The sequence below is a fragment of the Sinocyclocheilus grahami genome, unplaced genomic scaffold (genome assembly GCF_001515645.1).
Source record: "Sinocyclocheilus grahami isolate Dianchi unplaced genomic scaffold, SAMN03320097.WGS_v1.1 scaffold971.1, whole genome shotgun sequence".
NCBI classification, from domain to species: Eukaryota; Metazoa; Chordata; class Actinopteri; order Cypriniformes; family Cyprinidae; genus Sinocyclocheilus; species Sinocyclocheilus grahami.
In genome coordinates, this window is record NW_015506150.1 from 112,747 (window position 1) to 139,571 (window position 26,825).

The 26,825-nt window shown below is 36.3% G+C and overlaps 1 protein-coding gene across 1 annotated transcript; it reads left to right on the forward strand.

Moving 5' to 3' along the window:
- Nucleotides 1-26,747, forward strand: LOC107564926 (ubiquitin carboxyl-terminal hydrolase isozyme L5-like). The gene is made up of 11 exons (XM_016250100.1): nucleotides 1-67; nucleotides 21,025-21,088; nucleotides 21,175-21,280; nucleotides 21,374-21,499; nucleotides 21,575-21,636; nucleotides 21,733-21,863; nucleotides 21,939-22,002; nucleotides 22,557-22,659; nucleotides 22,742-22,855; nucleotides 23,837-23,935; nucleotides 26,516-26,747. Exons 1-11 carry the CDS (start codon nucleotides 1-3, stop codon nucleotides 26,558-26,560), a joined length of 981 nt encoding a protein of 326 aa, XP_016105586.1. The 3' UTR covers nucleotides 26,561-26,747.
- Nucleotides 26,748-26,825: the final 78 nt, after the last annotated feature.

The following is a 26,825-nucleotide window of genomic DNA, read 5'->3' on the forward strand; positions in this document are numbered from 1 at the left end:
ATGATGGAGTGGGTCGCCGAAAGCCCCGACCCAGAGACGTGTTTCCAGAAATATAGCGAGTACCAGAGTATGATGAATGTCCCAAGAGCGCCAAAAGCCTATTGCACAGCAATGAGATTGAAGAAGAAAAATTCTCTCTGAATCAGTAGGGTGTAATTTTGCTATGTAATATGTAAACATAAAATGAATTCAGTCAAATTATTCAAGTGTTGTCAATATTTTAAGGTCTAAATCAGTTTTATCAGTGTTTTTTTTAGGTATGGTAATTCCTGAGCCCACATGCTTCACTGTCAGTGATTTTGAGATATTGGCGCCTTTCATGTGGAAACAGGTGAGGAATTCGGGGTCATTGTTGGGACATGTACAACACAGCGCTTAAACTCTCCTTTGTACTCATTAAAAGGATATTTCTTCTTTCAGATGAATACAATCAGAGTGATATAAAAAAAATGTCCTGGATCTTCCAAGCTTTAAAATGGCAATGAATGGGGGTTTTGAAGCCCAAAAAAAGTGCATTCATTCATCATAAAAAGTACTCCACACAGCTCCTTTATATAAGAAAAATATCCATATTTACAAGTATATAAACTGTAATCTCTAACTTCCCATAACTGTCGTACACGCATTCATGAATGAGTGGCGTTTCAACGAATGACGTAGGAGTAGTGTTATCTCCAGTGAGTCTTGTGAGAACCAACTATTGTTTATAGCAAAGGAAAACCATTCTCCTCTTGGCTTATATTGAAATCCTCTGACATTTTTCTTTACAAATCTTCGTGTTGTACTTGTACTTGTTTTGCTCTCTCTTCTGCGCTTCCACATTCAATTACGTCCTACGTCATCTGCTGGAATGCTACTCTCTCGTGAATAAGTGTACAACAGAAACTAGAGATTATGTTTTAAAAAGTTGAAAATATGGATATTTTTTCTTACACAAACACATCGCTTCACTTCAGAAAGCCTTTATGTAGAGCCCTTTTTATGATAGATGAACGCACTTTTTTGGGCTTCAAAATCTCGACCCCCATTCACTGCCATTATAAAGCTTGGACGAGCCAGGACATTTTTTTTTATATAACTCAAATTGTATTTGAGAAGAAAGTCATATACAAAGAAGAAAGTCATATACACCGAGGATACCTAGAGGGTGGGTAAATCATGGGGTAAATCGTTTTCATTTTTGGGTGAACTATCCTTTTAAATAAACACTGTTGAATCACAGACTGGTATTTCAATGTAACAAAACCTGTTGTGCGAGTAAACCTTTTTAATGGAAATAACCGGCAAGCCAGATTAGCTAGAGTGCTTTTTCTTTGCAAGGATATCAGACCGTGGAAAATTTAACGTTAAAGAACGTTGTGAAGAATTTCAGTCAATTTAGCTAAACCCACTTTCCTCATTAGCTCAGACACGTTCATTCAGACAGCAAATAGGAGCAACATAATGTGAATATAAACCTGTGAATACTACATCAGAGTAAACTACATGATGTTCTTTTGTCCATATCTAATAATTTATTCAAAAATTCATTAAAATGCAATTGGTGCATACAGTAGGCTTCTTCTATGATGAGCATGTTTTTAATTTCTGAATAAATATTCATTTTCATATTTTTGGGGGCCATAAAATGAAAAGTGTGATACTATCCTGAACTCATAATGAAGAATAAAAGTGTCATTAAAAAAAAAAAATGCTTAAAAAAAACTGATGATGAATAGACACTGAACTTTTCTCCTTTTTCTTTTCTTTGTAATGGACACTCTTATTTCCAATTGACTCCCTCATTATGATGAATAACCTACAATAGAACGGAGCAATGCAGGATTACTTTTGTGCAAAACAAATCCAATTCTACTCCATCTTGAAACATTTTTTCCTTGTGGATGTTTGCCAAAGTAGAACTGTAGTGAGGAAACATAGTCCTACACCAGCACTTAAGACCATCTCCTTTAAGGAGCAAAACACTGCACAATTTCTCTGACCAGTAATGGCTATGTTTTCCGGGAGCTGTCCAAATGGAAAAATCAATGTGTTGAGGTGTAGAAGCTGAGAAGGACTTGCTTTCATGATAGCAACACTGCTATAAAAGGCTCTTGAAAAAGCTGACGAGGAACAGACCCCAATGCTATTTTTGACCACATAACAGGCGGCAACAAAGGCCCATCCTTTATAACCCTCATACCCCTGTATCTGTTAAAACACACCGCACACAAGCTTTAGATCCAACATAATGGCCTACAGTGGCCATTTGTTACTTCTGGCTAAATGACTTGTTGCTTCGGAGGATCATTCACACTATATGAACCCTTTGTAACACAATGACAAGCTCACACTGATTTCATTTTTTTTGCTTTTCATCAAATGTCAACGATGACTGATGGCTGACATTTGTTGTAAATATTCCAAACATTGGCTTTCTTCCACAATATCCTGATTCTGGCACCAGAAAAACAGGGTGATAGAGCACAACTGATTATCATGGACGATGTGTTATCACCAAACATGCAAGAGATCTTCATCAACGGAAGATTATTTACAATTAGCACAATTAATGGGTTCATATCTTTGTGTCATTTCTCATATCCACCCAGTCCGAAGCAATTTTACTCAAGATATTAAATGATAATAGCTGTAAAATTAGATTATATAGCATAAGTTTTAACAGAAAATCCATTAGAAAATTGACATTTTACTTTTTATACATTTTTGTGTGTGGAAAAAATCCATACTGCAACATGAAAAGACATACAAGTATATTTCGCACTCAGTAGTTAATTATTCATAAAAAAAAAATTATATTCATATGAGTCTGACTCAAACCTTGAATATCACATGCATTTTTATTGAACACTGTTGGTTATGCAATAACAAATATCTTGATAATGAATCTCGGTTTAATAAAAACCTGTCAGATCTTCTCACATTTACAACATTAAAATCACATCTTAAGAGTCCATGATAAGAAATATGCTATAAAATGGTTCATTTTTCAAAGATTTTGTTGGCACAGCGGTTCAAACACTTCAAGTTCGCATGAATTTTTTATTGTGCTTTCGACTGATTTAGTGGTCCGCAGAGTCTGTGCCAAAGCGAGAAACCCTGACCATTTCTGTTTACAGTGAATTCATAATTTATGACGCTTAGTATTAATGTGAACTTGAGACCACCATAATGGCTCAAACTCTCTGAGAACGCCATGAACAATCATGAAAATCCCATCAATGTTAATGTTTTCCTATGACACGTTTTGATACACTTGACTGCTCCCCTTTAAAAATTCCCAAAAGGAAGAACCCCTGCTATACTTGCCTGTAATTTATCATACAGAAAAAGTATATTCATCATCAAAAAAGAAAAATAAGCATACTGCCTGATTGCTTGAGGATCTTAAAGGGGTCATAGGATGTTGCTAAAAAGAACATTATTTTGTGTATTTGGTGTAATGCAATGTGTTTATGTGGTTTAAGGTTCAAAAAACATTATTTTCCACATACTGTACATTATTGTTTCTCCTCTATGCCCCGCCTTTCTGAAATGCATACATTTTTACAAAGCTCATCGGTCTGAAAAGCGAGGTGTGCTCTGATTGGCCAGCTATCCAGTGCATTGTGATTGGCCGAATACCTCAAGCGTGTGACAGAAATGTTACGCCCCTTACTATATTGTGTTTCCATCTTACAGTGTATGGTTTCCATGTGTCCAGCGCGACGAGACAAAACCAATAAAACCCATTACAAACGAGGCATTTGTTGCAACCAGTGGGGACATAATTACTGATCGTAATGACTTATACTGTGTTTTTACGCTTTGCGTTGGGTATTGTGCCGTGTAAACATAAAACCATGTCTGCATTTGTGATCGGAGAAATGACAAACAACAAGTGCTACTCTACACTGCTCAAAACTCACGTTTGAATCATCAGTGGCAAATTCTTTAAATATAAAAAACGTACTTACAGGCTGTGAGTCAGAAGCGCCCGACTGTCCTTGCAAAGTTGGAACTGCCCCACTTTATAGAAACATTATGTCCTCTTTTGGAAGGCCAAACAGAGTAGTTTCGGTTTCACAATGAAACACACAGTGGCTTGAGTGAGCGGCACCCGGTGGATTCGACGAAGGAGGCTTGCGGCAACCACATGTGACGACCCCAGGCTGGACTTCACTTCGTCCACGGTGAAAGCCGATCTGGCGATCCACAGCGCGAAGTTGATGTTTTTCCTCAGCAACCAGCACGGATCAGCTCTAGGCATGACAAAGCGGATATCGTCCTCTTTTGGAAGGCCAAACAAAGTAGTTTCGCTTTCACAATGAAACACAGCGCCTTCACAACATGGCGGCAACAACACTACAGCGAGAATCAAAGTTACGCCTTCTTTCTTTGCGTGAACATTTGGGCGGCATTATGCAAATCTTCCCACTCAGTGACGTAGACATGTGGGGGTGTGTTTAAACGAGACATTTTAGGTAGGCGTGGACAAGTCTTAACTTTTATAAAGAATATCTCTTTGGATTTGAGACTTTAATCTTTGCAACTTTACAGATCTTCTTTATGCACCAAGAGCTTGTAACACTCCAAAGAGAAAGGAAAAATTTAAATCGCATCATATGACCCCTTTAAAGCTTTACATCTCACTTCCCATTAAACACTGTTCGTAAGAGTGCACATGGTAACAGCAGACCCCTCAACAAATTCAAGCTGTCAACTGGAGCAAGACTTCAGGGCTGACTGCTTCACTAGCATGTGTAATATAACCAGATAGACAGCCAGTATGTCAATCCGGTATGTTGTGCAGAACTTGAGGAAAGCATCAGGGGTTCCCTTGAGGTCTGTAAAAGGCCTCTAATGTCCACAGCTTTCATTATGCACTCTAGAGGGATTTCACTTAAGCTTGTTGAGAAGTGAAATACAGGAACCATATCCAGAACAGTTCAAACAAGTTCAGTCATGCACAACATGTCATAAAAATTAATCGATTGATTGATTTTCTAAAAAAGTAAACCACAAGGAAGTACTTCTTTATCTGATCATGTGGACCTTCTTACAACACACTATATACAGTATATATATATATATATATATATATATATATATATATTGTGGTGTGGCTCTGCTATTCTTTAATATTAAGAACGATTTTTAGAACTATATCGTTATCTTTATATTTATCGTTCTTGGTGTGAACGGGCCTATACACCTTTGTTTATGTTTGTCTGTTGCTTGGCAACCACTTTGTTGCAACCACAACTGATTCTGAGGAACGTCTCGGTTACTTGTGTAACCCTCGTTCCCTGAAGGAGGGAACGGAGACGTTACGTCAGTCGTGACTGACGAATTGGGATCTCGCCCGAGAGCCCAATCACCTTCGAGTGTAAACTAAACAAGCCAATGACAGTTGGCGTGCGTGTTTCGCCACGCGCACCCCGCCCCGCAGCGCGGGTATAAAAGGAGAGCGTGTGCAAACGCACATCAGTTTTTCGCTGAGGAGCCGAGACTACGTGCCCCGGCCGTACAGCGGTGGTACAGCAACTGTGGCGACGGGACGTAACGTCTCCATTCCCTCCTTCAGGGAACGAGTGTTATACAAGTGACCAAGACGTTCCCTTTCAGTCAGTCACATTCTACGTTATGTCAGTCGTGACTGACGAATTGGGATCCGTATGGAAAACGCCACTATTGCTGACCCCCTCCAGTGCCCTGCGGAACCCGGCAAGTCCCCCCACACCAGCTGGGGCGGAAGAGAGCTCTGCGTACGGTCCACGTAAATGCGCAGAGTGCGAACGGGGCAGAGCAGAGCGACGGCTGGGTCTGCCTCCTCCCGGGGCAGCGCTTACAAGTTCACCACCTGATCCCTAAAAGGCGTGGTGGGAACTTTGGGCACATATCCAGGTCGGGGTCTCAGGACAACGTGAGAGTTACCCGTTCCGAATTCCAGGCACGAATCGTCGACCGAAAATGCCTGCAGGTCCCCTACCCTCTTGACTGAGGCCAATGCGGTGAGGAGCACTGTCTTCAACGACAGAAACTTAAGCTCTACTGACTGCAGAGGCTCGAAGGGCTCCCCCTTCAAGGCCGCCAGGACCGAGGGGAGATCCCAAGAGGGTAACAGGTGAGGGCGCAGAGGATTTAACCTCCTTGCCCCTCTGAGAAACCTGATGACCAAGTCGTGCTTCCCCAAAGACTTACCATCTACTGCTTCGTGATGCGCGGCAATGGCGGCAACATACACTGTAAGGGTGAAGGGAGACAGCCTTCGCTCCAACCCATCCTGCAGGAAAGAAAGCAGAGACAGGAGCATCCCTGTCCAGCACAGAGGAAAACCGAATGCCCCTGAACTTGGGAGGGCACCGGGCGAATTGAATCGCATAGCCGAGTCTGACGGTTCACATGAGCCAGCGAGACGGCCTGGGGCACGCTAACCAGGCCCCCAGTGACCGAACAGGCGGGACTAGGGAAACCACCAACATACCCACAGTGGGGCAGCGCAGTGGAACACAGGGACCCAACCCGGGGGGCTTCCGTGCGTCCCAGGGTGGGGTCTGAGTGCGCGGCGCACCACTTACCTGGCTCCACGGCTGGGCAGGGGGCTCGTGAGGAGGCATATCGTCCTTGAACTGAACCCTGCTGCCCATTGGCGAAGAGAGAGGGGGACGGCCATGTGGAGACTGGGTCTCGCGCACTGCCATCCTCGCCCTCTTGGAACCCGGAGAAAAAGGAACCTGCTCTTCTGTTGAGGTTTTGGGCACCACTGGCTGGGTAGCCACTGTGTGGCGGAGAACTGTTGGGCAGAGCCCTCCACCGCTTTGCCGAATAGGCCGGCCTGGGAGATCGGGGAGTCCAGGAAGCGATGCTTGTCGGTCTCCCTCATATCCGCCCAGGTCAGCCATAGGTGGCGCTTTATTTATTTATTTACACAATAAAGTAAATATGCAATATTGTTTATGATATATTGTTTACATGGTCATATTCATTTGAAAATTTAGTAATATTTTTATATTTAAGTGGAATACTTGAGACCTAAGTTCAAACTTATTTATTTATTTAGTTTAAACAAGTTCAGTCATGCACTAAATGTCATAACTTAATAACAAATTAATGATTTTCTAAAGAAGGAACTAATGTAAACAAGGAAATGCTTCTTGAACTGTGTGCAGTTTTGTTTATGTGGTCGGTAAACTTTCTTGCAACACTTCTTACAACACCTTTTTTATATTCCCCACTAGTCAGTCTATAACAATGTCCTACCTACACATACATCACAGTAAACCCCACTCACTTATGTAATATTTTTCCAGAAAATTAAAAATCTGAAATGTAATATTCATGATATAAGTTCAATAATTCTGGGTTACACGGTTGTGATGGAAATTGAGGGACAAAATACATGTGAAAACATATAAATCATATTTAGTTTAAACAAGTTCAGTCATACACTAAATGTCATAAATTAATCAAATGTATGATTTTCTAAAGAAGGAACTACATTACTGACACACCTGATTAAGACAACACATTTTATTTTATGCATTCCCACTAGTTAGTCTACTAACAATGTCCTACATGTACATATATCACTGGATAATTCTGTCTTTTATGCCATTTTTCCCCCAAAAGTTAAAAATCTTAAATTTTATAATAATAATATTTGTTCAATAATTCTGGGTTAGATGGTTGTTCTGAAAATGACACAACAACTAAGGGACAGAAACATGCAAAAGTATATAAATCATATTCACACAAATAAATATTTAATATTGTTTAAAATTAATTCAGTTTTTTTTAAAGTACTACAATTTTCATAGTTTAAGATTGAAAATGTGGGATATTTGAAAATGTCAAACTTGATTTATTTATTTTCATAGATTATAAGTCTCTTCTCTATGTAAAATGGCACATTTTTATGTAAAAATGCTATCCATTCATCTTCTTGAGCAGCACTTGGCTGGTCCCTCCTTTCGTGAGGTGTTGCTGTTGCAGAAGCACTTGATTAATTTCCTCAATCTCCTCCAGATACAGTTCCACACACAGTTAAAGAACCAATGACAAGCTTATTCCGGCCCCTTCCCTTCGCTCCATCTCGCAGGACTTGTTACTATGCACGCCAACCTTTGTTTTGCGAGGTCAGGCTCCAGAGGTGCAGGCAGGGTGTGAAGCTCACCATATTTCCTCTCCATCCTCCCCTCCACTCTTGCAGATAATGAAGTCAACTGTTTGAAAAGGAAATGGCACTGTTCTTGGTTTTATGATAATTGGCCCATCTATCATTCCATAAATAAAGCGGATCAGCTCAATGTGTTTGGAGCGAGCGCTGGTGGGAAGCAAGGCAGGGCACATCCAGGAATGACAGGACAAACAAATGACTTCCTCCGCTCTGCGGGCGCGGATTCTTCAAGCATGTACATGGCACGTTATACTGCGAACGCATCGGTGAGAGGCGGCTGTTTTTGAAAACCTCTTGCCCTGCATTAGGAGATGGTCACAATAATGGAATGAGCATTTGAAATGTGTCTGTAGTGTGAACAGCTATTCTTGGCTGTTTATCTGAAGAGCGATGTTCACGGGTGGGTGACGGCTTCAAATCTCGGAGCCAGAGGGAAGACGGTTGGGTGCAGGTAGCCTTGGTGTTCTGATCCACCGAAGGCTCCGGAGTAAGTGGGCTGTTGCATTGCCATGGTAACCAACCACTGATCTGCGAAGTTGTGGTGGAGAGGAGTGGCAGTGACAGAGAAAGTGACAGACACATCACAGCGCACAGAAGGAGAAGAGAGACAGATAGAGAGAAAGATATATGAAATGGAGAAAGACACCTGTGGTGGACTGAGTGGGAAGAAATGAAGAATGTATGTGTGTGTGTGATTCATATACATTAACTTGGCAAGTAAAGGCCTGCTCACACCAAGAACGATAACTATATTTGCATCCACACCAGATAAGGATAACAGACTGTTTATTCGAAGCTCGCGTGCTGCAGTTTTAAAAGCCACGTACAAGTTTTAGGAGTGCCAACCGCACTTAAATACAGGAGTGAATTTGGTATCCTCTATATTTGGTTTGGTATCCTCTATTTGTAAATAAAGTAAAATTACAGCAACCAAACACTCGACAATTTTGTGTTTGGACGGCTACTTTGCAGAGCGCGCGCTTGAAGGGTTGCCATGTCCACTTATTATAAGTGATGCTTATTATGTATCTTTGGTCTTGTTGTTTGGGCTCGGCTCATAAAGCGATTCAGTTTATGGAGTTAATAGAGTGGTGCAGGTATGACGTCAGAACCCGGAAGTCTTATTCGCCGCTAGTTCCTTTGAGGATTTTCCTATGGGGTTTTATAATTTCTGAGTAAAATCAAGCCTGTGGTAAACATAACTTGAGAATACTTTCTACAATGTAAACTCTACACACCCAGATGGAAAACGTGAATTTTGAAGCAGTAATGTTTATATTTAACTCTTTCCCCACAATAGACAACATTTTCTGTAATTTATGACACAACGCTTCTCTGCCATTGACAGAATTTTCCGTCATTTATGAGACAGTGCTTTCCAGCCATTGATGGAATTTTCCGTCTATTATGAGACCGAGCTTCCCCTCCATTGGCGGAATTTTCTGTCTATTATGAGACAGAGCTTCCCCTCCATTGGTGGAATTTTCCATCTATTATGAGATTTTTGCATTGGCAATTAAAGGGGCAGGGGCTCGAGCCCTATTTGACTATTTGATCTACAAAACCAGTGTGTTCATAATACCGGTACATTAAAATAATATGATAACAAATACCAATTCACAGCACAATAAACTGTTTTCATACATCTTAAATAACTGGAAGTGAATGACACAGAATGCCTTGCAAAAACAATGGTCGCACCTGTTCTTACATTAAAAATAAGGTGAATACATTTCAAGAAATTCTACAAATAGACATGAACACATATTAGATCAATTATTAACCTAGAACAAATGACTAACTTCATCTTAAAAGACGCTGAAGGAAATGTTTTGAGGAAGTTCACCTTTTTTCTGGAACAACTTCCTTTTTTAGTACGTGTTTCCTGATGAAATGCCATTCTATTAAAAATTATATTAAACAGCAAAAATAATTGCTTGTGTAATTATTTGAGATCATATTAAAGGCATAGTCAGTCTTTTCAGTAAAACACACCTCCTTTTATGTAAATTAGAGCGAAGTCACATTTACCATTGTTCTGCTAATTTTCTGAGGAGAAATCCAGCTATTTCAATAGGAATTCATGCGATTAGGAATTTCAAGTAAAGGTAAAAGATTTCCCTCGTGTTTACATTTGTCACATCAATTCGCCACGCTGACCAACATAAAACTGCTTGGTTTAAAATGTACTTTTGTGTGAACTGTGCTTTATACACGACTACACTATTAACAATAGACCTTCCAATGAAATTACACAGTTTTTTTCCTTTTCTTTTTAATAGAACCTTATTCACAAAACAGCTTATATGCCTAGCATAATTAAAACTGCACTACCACAGGCAGTAAACAAAACATTTAATTAAAAGAGTTGTTTGTTTACATATTCTATTGATTGTGACAACAGTTTTTCATTAAATGATTAAATGTTTTTTCATAGTTTACTGATACACTTGTACCTTTAGTGAATGGGGTGTTGAAACAATGCTAACAGCACATGCTAATAAACAGTGCTATTAGTTGGCGCACTGCATTCAGTTTTTTACATTAAGCAAACACCGAAATTGTTCCTCCAACAAAAAGAGTCATTTCAAAATGACATTTAGCATAAAGGAAGTGCTGAAATGATAAATGTTAGGACTGATGTGGCAGTCACACAATGTGAAGTAAAGGAGGGAACATGCTTGTCATTTAACACTGATGTGTTTTACTGTGAAAAAAGATTATTGAAGCCTTGATAAGGAGATGCTGCAAGGTCAATGCAATTCCTGCCTCAGATAAAGCAGTCAAGGTTTTGGCGGGCAGCAGGAGTCTCTGAAGCCAACTGATAAAAGCTCCAATGCTGAGGATACTGAACGTCTTGGGTGGAAAGGTTCTGATAACATAGATGGGCCTTAAGATCCAGGCCACCTATTTGGAGGGGAAATGAAGGGCTGACAAATCAAGTGACAGATTGATACGATTGAGATTACCTTCAAAGCGTACATTCAGTATGGAGACGAGAGGGTTTATCTAGAATATTTCAGGTCTTAGCTTCCTCCTCCATTTAGGTTTCTTATTTATTTATTTTTGTAGAACTACAGAAAATCTGTTCAATATATTATAATGTGCCTGTCACGCGAGCCCGGTCTCATGAAAATGTGTATCAATAGTATGCCAAATAAAAACGAAAACTTGTGGTATTGATACTCAAAAATTGACTTTGGCGTGCATATGATATGCATCTGTTTAGCGTGCATATGATATGCAGTTTTCGCGTGCATATGATACGAAATTTGTTGGCGTGCAGTAGGGCTGCACGATAAGTCGAAATGGAATCGAGATTGCGAATCGACAGAAGCTGCGATTGTCATGCGTATCTTTCAGTGAAGCACGGTTCTGTGATCAGCAGTAAATCTCCACCCAAAGGCCAGAGGGCGCTCTCGCGCTGAAACTCCAAATACATCCTCGCAGAAGAAACCCAGAAAATGCCTATCGCTGCAGCTGAATAAACAGAAGATTCAACTGCTTTCATTGATTCAACATGACTAATAAACACACGACTACAGCAAGATATGGTTTATCTGAGTTCTTATTATTATAATTTTCATTAAAATAAAGTATATTTATAATGCAATGCCTTTATCACTGCTTAAATACTCTGAAATATGTTGCGTGCCTTATTCTGTGTAAGAAGCCACATCACCTCACAGAAGGATTTATTTCAAACACTCGACTGACGTTATGAAGTGAGTTTGGAGTAAAAATATGTTATTAAATATGGTATTTTCACATGCTTTCAGATGGAGCAGCATTTACGTCACAGAGCCGTAGTTCACTGAGAAGCTATGCAAGCAGCTGTCATTATCGCGAACGATTTCTTCGATTTCAGAATCGTGCAATAAAATCGATTTTTTTGCGTAACTGGTCAGTGAACTACGGCTATGTGTAGTAAATGCTGCTCCATCTGAAAGCACGTGATGATGATTTCCTGCTGATTACAGAACCGGCATTAATATCAAAATGCGCATGACAATCACATTCGATTAATCGTGCAGCCCTAGCGTGCATATGATACGCAGTTTCGCGTACATATGAAACGCATCTACCCCACAACCCTAAACCTACACATCGCATAGCATATACACGCCAAAGTCCATTTTTGCGTATCAATACCACGAGTTTTCGGTTTTTATTTGGCGTACTATTTACGCACTTTCATGAGATCAGGTTGGTAATGCAGTCTTTAACGTTTCAAAAGGGGGATTTTCACAGCATGACATAGAAGAGTCATTTTTGTTTCCCAAAAGAAACTTTTAATGAACAGTTCTTTTTTTTTCTTAGCGTGAAGAATTTTAATAATCAGAAGAAGCTTTTGTGCTGTTAAAGGTTCTACATGGAATCATAAATGCCAATAAGTAACCTTTTAAGAGTGTACATATATGTATGTCTGGCCCTTTAAAATACTGATGTCCTTGTAGTTTTTCATTTTATATCCCATGTCTATTTGGTGTTGTTTTCAATCGAGATAGGTAGGCTTCTATTAAAATACATTGAGTTCTAAAATCTAATCTTTACTGTAAAAGTTAGCATTTGTATTTTTCTCAGTTATTGGATTATTTTAATATTAGGTCACGCTTTATTTTAAGGTCCGATTCTCGCCATTAACAAACCATTAACTATGACTTTTGCCTCAATAAGCTCCTTATTTGCTGATTATTAATGCTTATTAACTATCACAATTGATTGATTGATTGATTGTGACTGATCTTTTTTGGGATATCTTAAAAGAAGTTGGCTAGGATAATAGGTTAAACTGTTAACTTGCTAGCTGAATGCTAACTTCAACTAAACAGCAAAAATCTACAAGGTTTTTGATCCAATAAAAGAATTACTTTACATGACACTTTACAATATGTTTACATGACCTTACACAGTATTAACCATAATGAATGCAATATTGTTGTCACAATTTAAAGTCCAAAGATGAAGACAGGTTCAATAGTTCCAACGCAAAAAATAAAATAAAAAATGTTTAATTAAAGAATAAACAAAGGGTATCCAAGCCAAACAGTGTGCACTTTAAAGCAAACAACGGCCGACAACGAACTGAGGAAACTAAGGAACTTAAGTATAAGCAGATAACGAACTTGGTGAGATAATCAAATTAATTGCCATTATATAAACAGAGCGGGAAGCTAGAACAAAGACAACAGGAAATGAAAAAAAAACTAAAAGTCAATGATAATAAAAACTAAACTGGCATTATTGTTCATGACAATTGTTCATGTAAACACCTAAACCCAAAATATACTTAAGTTTTCACAAATAGGAGGAAGTGTTATTATGGTTTATGGATTCGTATTTTGGCCACAGTTTAAAGTTACAATGCCTTAATGATGGATTTGTTTCTTAAAAACAATTAACTTTTTCCTTCCAAAGATGTTAATTGATGGACTGGAGTTGCTTGGATGTACTGTAATGCTTTTATCCGCTGTTTGGACTCTCATTCTGATGGCACCCATGCATTGCAAAGGATCCATTGGTGAGCAAGTAATGCAGTGCTACATTTCTCCAAATCTGTTCTGATGAAGAAACAAACTCATCTTGGATGGCCTGAGTGTGAGTACATTTTCAGCAAACTTGCATTTTTGAGTGAACTATTCCTCTAAGAAGTAGCCCATGAATGTTTTGTACTCTCTCTGTACTCAACTGCAGGTTTTTTTTTCTTCTTATTTGTCCATGTGGAACTCTTGATACACAGCAGAACCACCCTTGTACCTTTGAAAAGCAGTGAAGCCTCCATGACATATTGCTTTTTCCTCCCAATCAAAATATGATTCGCACTTTTTTCACACCTGCAACTGTCCAATTATAGCGGCGCCACACTCGGGTGGAGGTATCTATTTCCCCCAGCCCCTCTTTGGGGTGTATTTCATTTGCCGTCTTGAATGGACACCAGTGGATTACTGCGCTCAAGAAGCTGTGAAATCCCTTCTGAGACCTTGAACAACCGGGATCACTAGTGTGTGCCCTTTCAACAAATGCCACCAAGGACAAACCATCCCTCCTGAATACAGACGCGAAGCCCCCACTATACAGTATACTATTAAAACACACTGTGAGGGCCGTTCACTGTATATTTCTTTTTAAATAATTTTTTTAAATATATATCTTTATATCTTTTTACATTAAAATCCCGCTTGAGTCATTTTCTGATACCAGCAAAATTAAAAATGTAATATTTAGCAGTTTATTTTATCAAACCACTCCTTTGTGTCTTCATTTTTATGTCTGTTTTTTAATTATTTTCTCTCATTCACGTTCCTTTACTGTTCTTCTGTGTCGTTTTATCTTTCGTTTCTGTTCGCTTACATTTGATCTAATTTTATGGCTCATATCATTTCTGAACTTTATTTTAGCTGAATTACATGTTTTCATGTGGCAGAAGCAAATAAATCAAATGCAAGTTTGTTTTATTTGCAGATGAGCTGTTGATGCGATGTACTGTAATAATTTGTGTTTATGTCTGTAAACAATTTGTGTTTGTGCATTCAAGCAAAAAAACTTTTTTAAGTCATGAGAATAGTGAGAATTGGTGAGCCCTGCTTTCCTTTTTCCTTTTCTTCTTGCTTGTTATTGTTAATATGGCTTGATTTACTATGATGTGAGATATTTGAAGATATCTGGATATTATTTTTATTATAGTATGTTTCACTTTCATTGATGTTCTTTAATGGTCTGGTTACTGATAATAGTACAGACTACTGCAAACTTGAACATGTTAAATCTGGGAAGGCCTAGAAAGTCATGGACATTAGTAAAATGTTAAAAAGTCATGGACAAGAAGCATTTTTACACTGCTCTGAGACAGTTACCTAAATAGTAAAGTTTGTTTGTTTGTTTTAATTTTTGTGAATTAAAAATGTCAAGTGTAATAAAATGACATTTCAAGGATTAATAGCTGGCATACAAATGGAAAAGTCATGGAAAACTGTGAACACTGTTCATAATAATAATAATTATTATTATTATTGTTGTTGTTGTTAATATTATTATATACTTATTATGATTCAAATACAAAAATTTCAGGTGTTGTTTGAATTCCAAGGATTCATAGCTGACATCCATATCAAAATCACAAAGAGTGTAAAAATTATTATTATTATTATTATTTTCCTATCACAAAATACATTGAATTAATACTGGATCTTTAATGCTCACAGGAATGTTTCCTTTTTTCAGATTTTGGGTCAGTATCACTGTAGGGTGCCTTTTGGCGTCCTGTAGATAAATAACTAATTTACCATGATAACTTAACATAAAAATGACAATGAAAGGGTGTGTTATATCAATATGTTTATATTCATAACAAAATAATTACTTGGCTCTTTAGATACATTTTCAAGATTTTTTTTTTAGTTTTGGGTAAGAGGATGCATGTTATTTTGCTATGTCCCATGCACTGCTCATTAAATTTGAATGATAGTAAAATATTGTCAAATCATAAAATTTTACACATATTGTTCTCCTATTAATATTTTGTTAAATAAGAGATTACTCAATTTGAGTGTATTGATCATTTAGTAATAAAAACTATATTTTTATTTAATAAAAAAGAAGAGTTTGTCCATGTCCCTTGAATGGTAGTCCACCCTGTCGTATTGGGGAATCCGCCCCTTTAAGAAAAGGCCATCCACTTTAGTGACATCAGGACAACAGATTTGTTTCTCTTCAGTGGCGGGAATTGCAACGACTTAGGTGAATAAGTTGGTGACTTTTCAATTGACAAATTTTCTTTGTCTGAGTTTGCTTACTTGCTTTGCCAAAGCTTAACATGTCCACCCTGTCGGCATAAAATATGCCAGAAGTGATTTGAATACAGTATTTTCAAAATATTTAAGTTTAAATATACAAAATTCTCTTCAACAACCAGACTAAATATTTAGCTAATCACAGTTTGTTGTAAGCTAATATGCTAATTGAAGCTCAAAATGTCCACCCTGTCAGCCACTTAGACTCGACAGAGTGGACATAAACATGACAGGGTGGACATAGCATTCATTTGTACTTAATATTGCTAAAAACTAAAATGAACATATCAATGTGACTGAGGATGTAATTTTATTATTTATTATTATTATATAAAAAAAAAATTTAAGTTGAATAAATGTTTCATTGTCATATTTTGTCATGCTTTACGTGTTCTGCATTATGTGTCCAACCCGTCATGTGCTGGTCCACCCTGTCATCTTGATATTTTACAATAAAATTTAAAATAATAATTCAATCATATCTGTATAATCCAGTGTGTTCAACAGCTAGGTGTGGGGGCAATAACATGTAAACAAAAAACTGCATCCAGATATCACAGTTTTCTCCAAATAAGAAAAAATACATTTGCGAATTGTATGAGTTTCTTTAAAAACACATGGTTTACATACATTTTTAAATGTATTTATAATTTGAAAGCAAACAAATAACCCTGTTTAGGAAAGGGACACCATACCTTTCAGAAAATATAATTTGCATCTTTATTTTGCAATGAAAATGTATTTAACAGTAATATATATGTCCATGACAGGGTGGACATATCTTATGGTTTATGCTTCGAATAATGGCCCATAATTATCTAAAAAAAAGTGTGTGGCTCAGCTAATATGTTTCTATAGTACTTGAGTGTCTACTAATTATGACATGACATAAAGCGAATGGGAAATTAAAACATTGTCTAGGTGGATACTGCACACTGGTGGTGGATGAGGAGATACCCCCTGACAATGTAAAGCGCTTTGAGTGCCTAGAAAAGCACTATATAAATGTAATGAATTATTATTATTATTATTATTATTATTATTATTATTATTATTATTATTATTATTATTATTATTATTATTATTATTATTATTATTATTATTATTATTATTATTATTATTATTATTATTATTATTATTATTATTATTATTATTATTATTATTATTATTATTATTATTAAAACCAACATTTTTGAGTATTGTGAGGGTTGAAAGGCACTCTATGGTGATAGATTTTGACGGATTTTGGCTATATTTATTCAAAGGAGGCTTATGTGTGTTTCTTTACAGAAGCAGCAAAGAGAGCCGCTTCAGAAATATGCGTGGCGCGGCTGGAATAAACCATAGCTTGTATAAAAACATAAACACAAGCATTGAGTGGCCGTAATCAGCTTCAGTGACTGTATCAGAGCCACACTGCACCGCAGACGTGTGCAGTGTAAATTGTCTAAGTATTTATAGGGAAAGCCCCTTATACTGGAGCGCGGCCACTTATGAAGTGTTTCTTGTAGGTTATATTACATTGAAGAATGATCATATGACTTTTTACATACGCCATGTGGCCTGTAAATGCGAAAAAGCCATTTCCATTGCAGTTTTGCGAATTATTCCTTTTTCGCATTGCCTGAAAAACCACCTCATGCGAGCGTAAAAACTTTTTTGTGATATATGGCCGTTTTTGCGAAATTGACGCGTTTCCATTAGGCATATTTTCAATTCGCAATTTCAATTTGCGCAATTTGAAGGGTAATGGAAACGCGCCTAGTGGTTCAACCTTAATTTTATTAAGCGAGAATACTTTTGTGCAAAGAAAACACAAATATCAACAATTCTTCTCTTCTGTGTCAGTCTTCAACGTGTGTGGTGCTGTTGACGCAGGAGCCGGTATCCTATACCTTTCTGGGCCTTGAATGTGGTAGTTGCTTTGCTGTCTATGCAGAGTCAGAAAGCTCTCAGATATCATCAAAAATATCTTCATTTGTGTTCTGTAGCTGAACAAAGATCTTACAGGTTTGGAACGACATGAGGGTGAGTAATTAATGACAAAATGTTCATTTTTGGGTAATCTATCCCTTTAAATCACTTACTCACCAATGGATTCTCTGCAGTGAATGGGTGCCGTCAGCATAAGAGTTCAAACAGCAGAAAGAAAGAAAAAACATCACAATAATCCACAAATAATCCACATGATCAATTAACATCAATTATAAAAAAAAAAAAAGCCTAACTTTGAAGGACAAAGATGATGTACACATTAAAATTTCCAAAACACTGGACAAACTCTATACCCTCTATTTTTAACATAGAGTGGGAGCGGCCATTTGAATGCGAGTCGCTTCCGGTGTCACCCGCTTTTATTCATCTCTACAAAACAGCTTGTTATGCTGCTTGATACCCACCGCAAGCTGGTATATCTTATCATATTAATGTAATGTCGCAATTATAAACACACTGGTTTGCAGAGGCGGACAAAGTACACAACTCCATAACTTGAGTGAAAGTACAGATACTGCTGGTCAAATATTACTCCATTACAAGTAAAAGTTGTAAAGACAGATTTTTACTTGAGTAACTGGTTTGTTTTGGTTCATAGTATTCAGAAAATGAGTCTGACTTCTTTGTTTCAGTCATGTCGATTCGAATCTGCATGACTGTCTTTTTCTGTGAAACTAAAAAGTTCCACACTGCCCAGAGCAGGAAGATACGTGAATGAATCATTTAGAGATTTTTGTCTGTTTTTGTTGTGAATTGGATCAAATGAAAAGGTTGAACTTAATTTGATTCACGAACAACTGAAAAATGAAGAATTTGTCATCATTTACTCGTGTTGCATCATTTTTTTTTGGGAAGAATTTTGGTAACCAAACAAGTCTCTATTCCCATTGACTTCAATTGTACGGACTAAAAATACAATGGAAGTCGGAGGGAAACAAAACTGTTTTGTTACCAACATTCTTCAGGGTTTACATACATTAGGGCTGCACGATTGATCAGAATAAAACTTATTATATAAATAAAAGAAGCGCTATATGGCTTAGTGCGATTATCAGATTGCAGAGGCTATGATTTAGTTATAATATAATATAAAAATGTGTCAGAGTAAAGCATGGCACTGTGTTCTTTTACACACGAGCAGCTCATAATCCAGTGTTTTTAGCATCTCAGAGCAGTTCGGTATGCAGTGAATGCTATTTAGAATGAGAAGTGTTTATAACCAGCTATTTTGAACAAAAGAGAAGCGTTAAGGCCTACCCAACGTTTTCCTTCAAAATAAAAGATCAGTAGTTTAACTATAGCTTAAGCCATAAATATTAGTATTGTAATTGTATGGTTAATTTTAAATTTTTACACTGTAATATTACAATAGTAACATTTATTTTTAAAATATTTTATATAGAACTACTGCTACTACTACTACTACTACTACTAATAAAACATCCATATACATACAATATTATAATACATACATAATTTTGCTATAAGTTTGATTGCATCATATAATCATTGCTATTAATAGTGTTCATCGTCTGTTTGATTACGTCATTTGTACGTCATACATTTCTGCCATATGTACATCAACTTGACATAGTCACCTCACCACTGATAAGCTACTACTAAATATATTGTAGAAGCTTATTTTTTTTTTTTTATTGGTCTTAAGTATTCTAATTTGTTGAGATAGTGAATTGGTGGGTTTTTGTTAAATGTGAGCCAAAATCATCACAATTAAAAGAACCAAAGACTTTAAACTACTTCAGTCTGTGTGCATTGAATTTATTTAATACACGAGTTTCACAATTTGAGTTGAATTACTGAAATAAATTAACTTTTCCACGACATTCTAATTTATTGAGATGCACCTGTATATTTGGACAAGTTCCGAACATTCGATTCATATTTGTGTGGACATTATATAGGTGCTTTCCTACAATGTCTTTGAGGTGCTTTGGGGTATCATTTGCTTGTTCTGAACGTTCATATTTTTTGTGGGGATCATATTGCGTTCGAACATTCGATTCAGCGTTCTGAGAATTCCACTTAATTTTGTTTCCCGCAAACGTTTGATTGGAAAATTTGATTAAATATACGTGTTGTAAACCTTGAATTCGTTTTTCATGTGGACAGTATGCGTTCAAACATTTGATTAAATTTTTGAGTAGCATTTGCAAGTTCCAGAGAGTCGATTCATTTTATGTCAAGACTCCCTCAACCATTTGATTCATTACAAGTGGACATCATTTGCGTGTAATAAACGTTTAATTCATTTTCCTCTGGATATGCATGCGACCATAGATTCGATATATCTGCGAGTCATTTACCCGTTGCGAACATTCAATTCATATTTTTTGTAGACTTCAAACATTTGATTCAGTATGTTTGGCCATCATTTGCACCTTCTAAAAAATCTGTTTATATTTTTTGTGGACATTAAAGGTGCATTGAAAAATTTGTCTCCGTATATTTGGGCATCATTTGCACGTTTAAAATATGTAGTTGATCATTTTGTGTGCATAAAAAAAAGTGTTTGAACAATTGATTCAGTATATTTGCACATTCCAAGCATTATTAGTATGTTTAAATATTTCTGGATCATCATTGGTGAAATCAAACATTAGGTTCAGGATGGTTTTAAAATGACTTCATACTAGGGCTGGACGATATGGCCAAAATGTATATCACAATATATTTCTTAATTTCGATCGATACGATATAATTCCGATATCGATATGAACACTATTAAAAAAGCCTCATAAAAACGGCCAAGAACGGCCACAACAGATGTCTGTACCTACAAAACTTATGAAAAATTAATTTGCCAACTCTATGAAACCTACTCCTATAAAACTATATAATATTTTAGGGAAAAAATGGCGCAAATAAATAAATGTCCACCTTTTATTGGTATTTAGCCTTCATACAAACAAGAAATGTGAAATCACTGTCAAATTAATATTAATATTTTTTACTGGTGCATTTAAACATTATTTAGGCATCGTTTGAGAGTTTTGAATCCTCAGTTCAGCATTGGTTTGTTCGAAAGTCTTGCGACATTGATGTCTCTGTTGTTGCCATTAGGATGCAAAGGTGCACAGGTAGAAGAGATATGGAGCATGGAGCCAGAAAACTTTGAAAATCTCAAGTAAGCAACACCCTTGAATCAATTATTATATTCTGTCTTCCTCCAGTGTTTAAACTGTAATTGAATGTGCATATAAATCATTTCAGGCCCGTTCATGGTCTGATTTTCCTCTTCAAGTGGCAACCCGGTGAGGAGCCAGCGGGGTCTATAGTTCAAGACTCAAGGCTGGAGGAGATCTTCTTCGCCAAGCAGGTGCACAATTACGCATTTCATCGAATCCGGCAAACTGCTACTAAGAGCAAAAAGGATATCTAGAAAATAATATTCGCAAACGTACTGTTTCAGGTCATCAATAATGCCTGTGCGACCCAAGCGATCGTCAGCGTGTTGTTAAACTGTACACATCCTGATATGCACCTTGGAGAAACGCTGACAGAATTTAAAGAGTTTTCGCAGAGTTTTGATGCTGCGGTAAGTTAGCGCACATTTTATTTTAAAAGGTATTTTTCATTATTATTGCTTTATATGACTTTGTTTATGTTTAAGATGAAGGGGCTTGCTCTCAGTAACTCTGAAGTGATTCGACAAGTTCACAACAGCTTCGCCAGGTTATTTCTATGTGCTTTTATGAAGGTTTCTTCTCTTTTACAATATATAATAAGTGTTATATAACATTGAGAAATTGCATTTTTTTTCTTCTAAAGACAACAGATGTTTGAGTTTGACGCAAAGTCGTCGGCTAAAGAAGAGGACGCTTTTCATTTTGTGAGTTACGTTCCTGCTAACGGCCGACTTTATGAGTTGGACGGACTTCGTGAAGGACCCATCGATCTAGGTAGGTGGAATCGATGTTGAATCGTTTGTTTTTAAGCAGTTTGTTTGTTTTTAATAATTTTGTCACATTTTACAGGTGTGTATAACGAGGATGACTGGATCAGTGCTGTACGGCCCGTCATTGAGAAAAGAATACAGAAGTAAGCATCAAGCCGATGTGATTTGAGTTGATATTTCTACAGAAATTAAGCTTTAGCGTTAGTTCTGGCAGGTCACGTGAGTCAAGCTTGCATCAGCTGATTCTCAGCTGATCACATCTACCTATAGGAATACGACAGCTATCGCAGCATTCCTATATAAGCTCTATTCAGTATTATTCAGCAGCTTTTCAGCTTGCTCCGGAGCAAATTACCCTCCTCCATCCCCAACTCCTCCTTTCGCCACAGTCAGGACTTAGCTTTCTGATATTCCTTGCTAATCAGACTCCTTTATCTTGAATAAAGTGTTACACTTAAATATCATTAAGTACATTAATGATATCTGCCTTGTTCTGTTCTGTTAACCCTGGGGGGGTTATTATTGCTGCTCTCCCTGCTCATTCATGACAGGCTGCATGGATGGGCAGGGAGGTTTTTGCCCAGAACAGAACCATACCGCCAAACCAAACTTTATGCTAAGTATCTATCATTTTGACGATAGTGGTCCTGACAGAACTGGGTTTTATTAAAGCATTTCTGCTTTTGAACCCATCCAGATACAGCGAGGGTGAGATTCGATTCAACTTGATGGCCATTGTTTCAGACCGCAAGATGATTTATGAAAAGAAGATCGTTGAACTGCAGGCGCAGCTCACAGAGGTGAGATCTTCTGACTGCGTCAGATGCTGGAATGACAGAATGATGAAGGTTGTTTAAAGACTGCTGTTTCTGCTGTTCACAGGAAGAGCCGATGGACACAGACCAGAGTGGAAATCATCTCCGCTCTATCCAGTCAGAGATCGCCAAGTATCAGCTCCAGATTGAAGAAGAGAACCAAAAACTTAAACGATACAAAGTATGTACTTTTCCATCAGTACATACTTTATCATTTAAAAAGTAACGTATTAATAGTGTATTATTAGGAATATTATTAATATTAATAACTCAAGTTGTCTTTATTATTATTATTATTATTATTATTATTGATAATGCATATAAAATGTGACATTATTATTTATATTAAATATGTATTTATTCATTCATATTAAATTATTAATTTTCGTTAATATTAATTTGTCTACTAAAATGTTATATTACAAATTAGTATAATGTATTATAAAATAAAATATTATTAATAAATTATTGTTATTAAAAAAATAAAACATTAACATTATTAATATCAAATACATATAAATATATAATAATTAATATTAGTACAGTATAATATTATTCATATTATTATTTATTTTCCTCATTGATATTTGAAAAGATAACCTTTAAGTTATGTACGTTAAAATGATTTTGCTAATTTAAAAAAAAAAATTATGTATATTGATAAGTAATATGATATTGTATAAACTATAAAATATCAAATATATCAGTACTGTTGTTTTTGTTCCTCATTGACCCTTATAAACTAAGTTTTTAAAATGTAACTTTACTTTATAATAATAATGATAATTTATTTTTAAGTTATAAATATAATTCATATAATAATTATAATATAATAATTATTAACATGATAATTTATTATTAAAAATATAAAAACGATAGTTGGAAATGTCATTTATATAATATTAATAATAATGTATTAATAATTGTTTTATTTATTTTAAAGTTTTTATAAAATATATGTTTATTATATTATTATTAATAATAGTAATAATTATTATTATTAAAAATGTATTTAATAACTTAAAGGAAAACAATAACATTATTTTTATATTACAATTAAAAAATGTATTTATTTATTATTATTATTATTGTGGGTGGTGGTGGCGCAATGCCTCTTAAAGAAAGTACAAGAATATGGGACTTTTTTCTTTTTCTTTTTAAGATTGAGAACATTAGAAGGAAGCACAACTACCTACCCTTTATAATGGAGTTACTGAAGACATTGGCCGAATATCAGCAGCTGATACCACTGGTGGAAAAGGTAAGTCCAGTCACAGTCACCAGTGTGTTTGATAGCCAGTCTCAGCACACCACTAGAGGGCAGTGTATACGTTATCTTGACTTTGCTGTTGAGCTTACAGTCTTTTGTTCTCTTGTAATTAGACTTGCAAGAAACTCTATATTTTCTCTATATTTTGTGGGATTTTATCGATAACGATAATTAGACTCCTAAAGTTTTTGATATTCTTCATATTCTATGTGGTCAGTTCACAGCAGTGATAAAAATTTATCTTTTCCAATAAGTTTAAATTGATTTTTACCTTTCATGGGCATTTTTACCTTTAAAAAGCCATTTTTTCTAAAAGTGTGCATCATCTTCTGAGTCAAATTCTTACATTTAGTCGGTCAATTAATCTAATAATGATAATAATAATAATAATAATAATTAGGGTTGCAAAGGGGTGAAACATTTCTGTAAACTTTACAAAAATCCCTGGAATATTCCAAAAAATCCTGGAAATTTTCAGAAATTTCTGTAATATTTCCAAAATTTACTAGAAATGTTCCACCTTTTTGCAACCCTAATAATAATAATAATAATAATACATTTAGGCTGTTACCAAACAGATGAAATCAACATCAACAAAATTCATCTTTGCAGAAGTTGCATCTGAAGTGTCATTTAGATGTATTTACACGCTAATGCAGCTCGGAGGGACATGTAATGCTTTAACCTACAGTTACAAATGCATAAGTAATGTTTTGATATTTCTGTAATATTTCCGAAATTTACTAGAAATGTTCCACCTTTTTGCAACCCTAATAATAATAATAATAATACATTTAGGCTGTTACCAAACAGATGAAATCAACATCAACAAAATTCATCTTTGCAGAAGTTGCATCTGAAGTGTCATTTAGATGTATTTACACGCTAATGCAGCTCGGAGGGACATGTAATGCTTTAACCTACAGTTACAAATGCATAAGTAATGTTTTGATATTTTAACGTGGAACACTGATATTTGAAAATATTTAAAAAATGAGAAGATACTTTAAATGTGAAATTAAAACCGCCAGTAGGTGGCAGCAAGTCACTTTTAATAAGTGAGTCATTGCGACTGAACCGAATCATTTAAATGGTTGATTCATTCAGGAACGAAACACTGTTAAGTTGTTCAGAGACGCAATACTGTGCTTTGGCTGTGTTTGGAATGATTTTTGTTGGCGAAATTGAGCAAAAACAGGCAATATGGTGACTAAAACGTAAGTCTCTTAATATGAACTTATTGTTTACGGAATCAATATCACATTTGTAATCATGCCGATTTTTTAAGAAAAAAGGCACTATTCGTGTGATAATCGATTAACTATATAAAATGATATAAATATAAACATTTTCTGTCCCCATATCTTGAATTGTGATCATGTGATAGGGGCAGAACTCCGCCGTGCGCGATAAAGAGAGCAGAGGAGAATTATAAATGCGTGACCATGTAGAGACAGAAATGACATGCCCTCGTGTAAATAAGATAAATAGCATAAGACTATTTAGTTTGTTTAATAAAAGAACAAGATGTAGACCTGTTCTATACGAAAGGTAACCTTAAATGATTTCTTTTGTGATCTGGCGCTGTAAAGAAAATCAAATTAACTTGACCTTCAAGGGGGGCAGGGCACCCCCTAATATAATGGTAGGAGAAACACTGGCATCCATATAATATCCTAGTACATTTGCTTTTATTCACGCAGAGTGCAGTGTTGGAAATATTCTTGTATTCCAATTCAAAATTCTCGGGGCCTCATTTATCAACAGTGCGTACGCGCAGATGTGTGCAAATGAGTGCGTAAGTACAGTTGCACACAAAGTGTGGGATCTAAAAACTTGTACTTATACGTAGAAATGTGTGTAAATATAAGCACACCTCTGAGCATGCTTACGCAGAGAATCTAGTGGCAGAATAGCGACACTACACATAAAAAGCATTTAAGAGTGTCACAGTATGCATTAAGCAATCCACATATGTCCTGTGTTTCCTTTAATTATAAAACACTCAGTTTATCATTTGACTGGTTTTAAACAGACAAGTTGCGTAATTGGTGTCAAACCCTATAAAAGACTTTTGTTTGTCTCAGTACAATGGCTTCTCTTGCATTATTGGAAGACTTGGCAAACAATGCGCTCCGCAGAGAACGCGTTTTCAAAGAGCGCGCTGAGAGTGAGAGCACAGAACGGCTTCTCAGTCGGTACCGCTTTCTTTGCCATGATTTCGGTGAGGACCCATACATTCACGTGATTTATAAAGGGAGGTGTTGTCACCATATATGGTTCATTGGAGGCGTTTCTGAATGCAAATGGCCATGAACGTGAACGAGAATGTTACTTACACACATGTAGGATTTATCAACATGATTGCTTACTCATGTGCGTAAGAACTGCGTGCACACATTTGATAAATACAGATTTTCTTGTACTTAGGCACATAATAAATTTCATTCGTAGGACAAAATATAGAACTTTTCTACGCAGTGTTGATAAATGAGGGCCCAGAAATTCCAAATCTGAATTCACTTCAAAAGGGATGAATATGAAATTGTGTTTTCCCCTCTGTTTCTTCAGGCAAAGGAAAAACAAAGTGCCAAAAAAATACAAGAAGCCAAGTAACCCCACAATGTTATACCCGGTTTAATTTTATGCCACGGAATATCTTGATGTGCATTTGTCTTCTGTATCCCATAAACGGAGCACCTGGAAGTGAAGTCTTGCTGTTATTTCCTTCATGTCTGTGCATGCATGCAAAGAGATGTTTAAATAATGTCTTATTTTCATATAAATTTCATTTGTTCAGTAATAGTGTTGTTTCATGTTTTTCTTTTTTTCTGATTAGCAAATGCTAAAAGACGATAAATGAGTCTTAAATTGCTGTAAA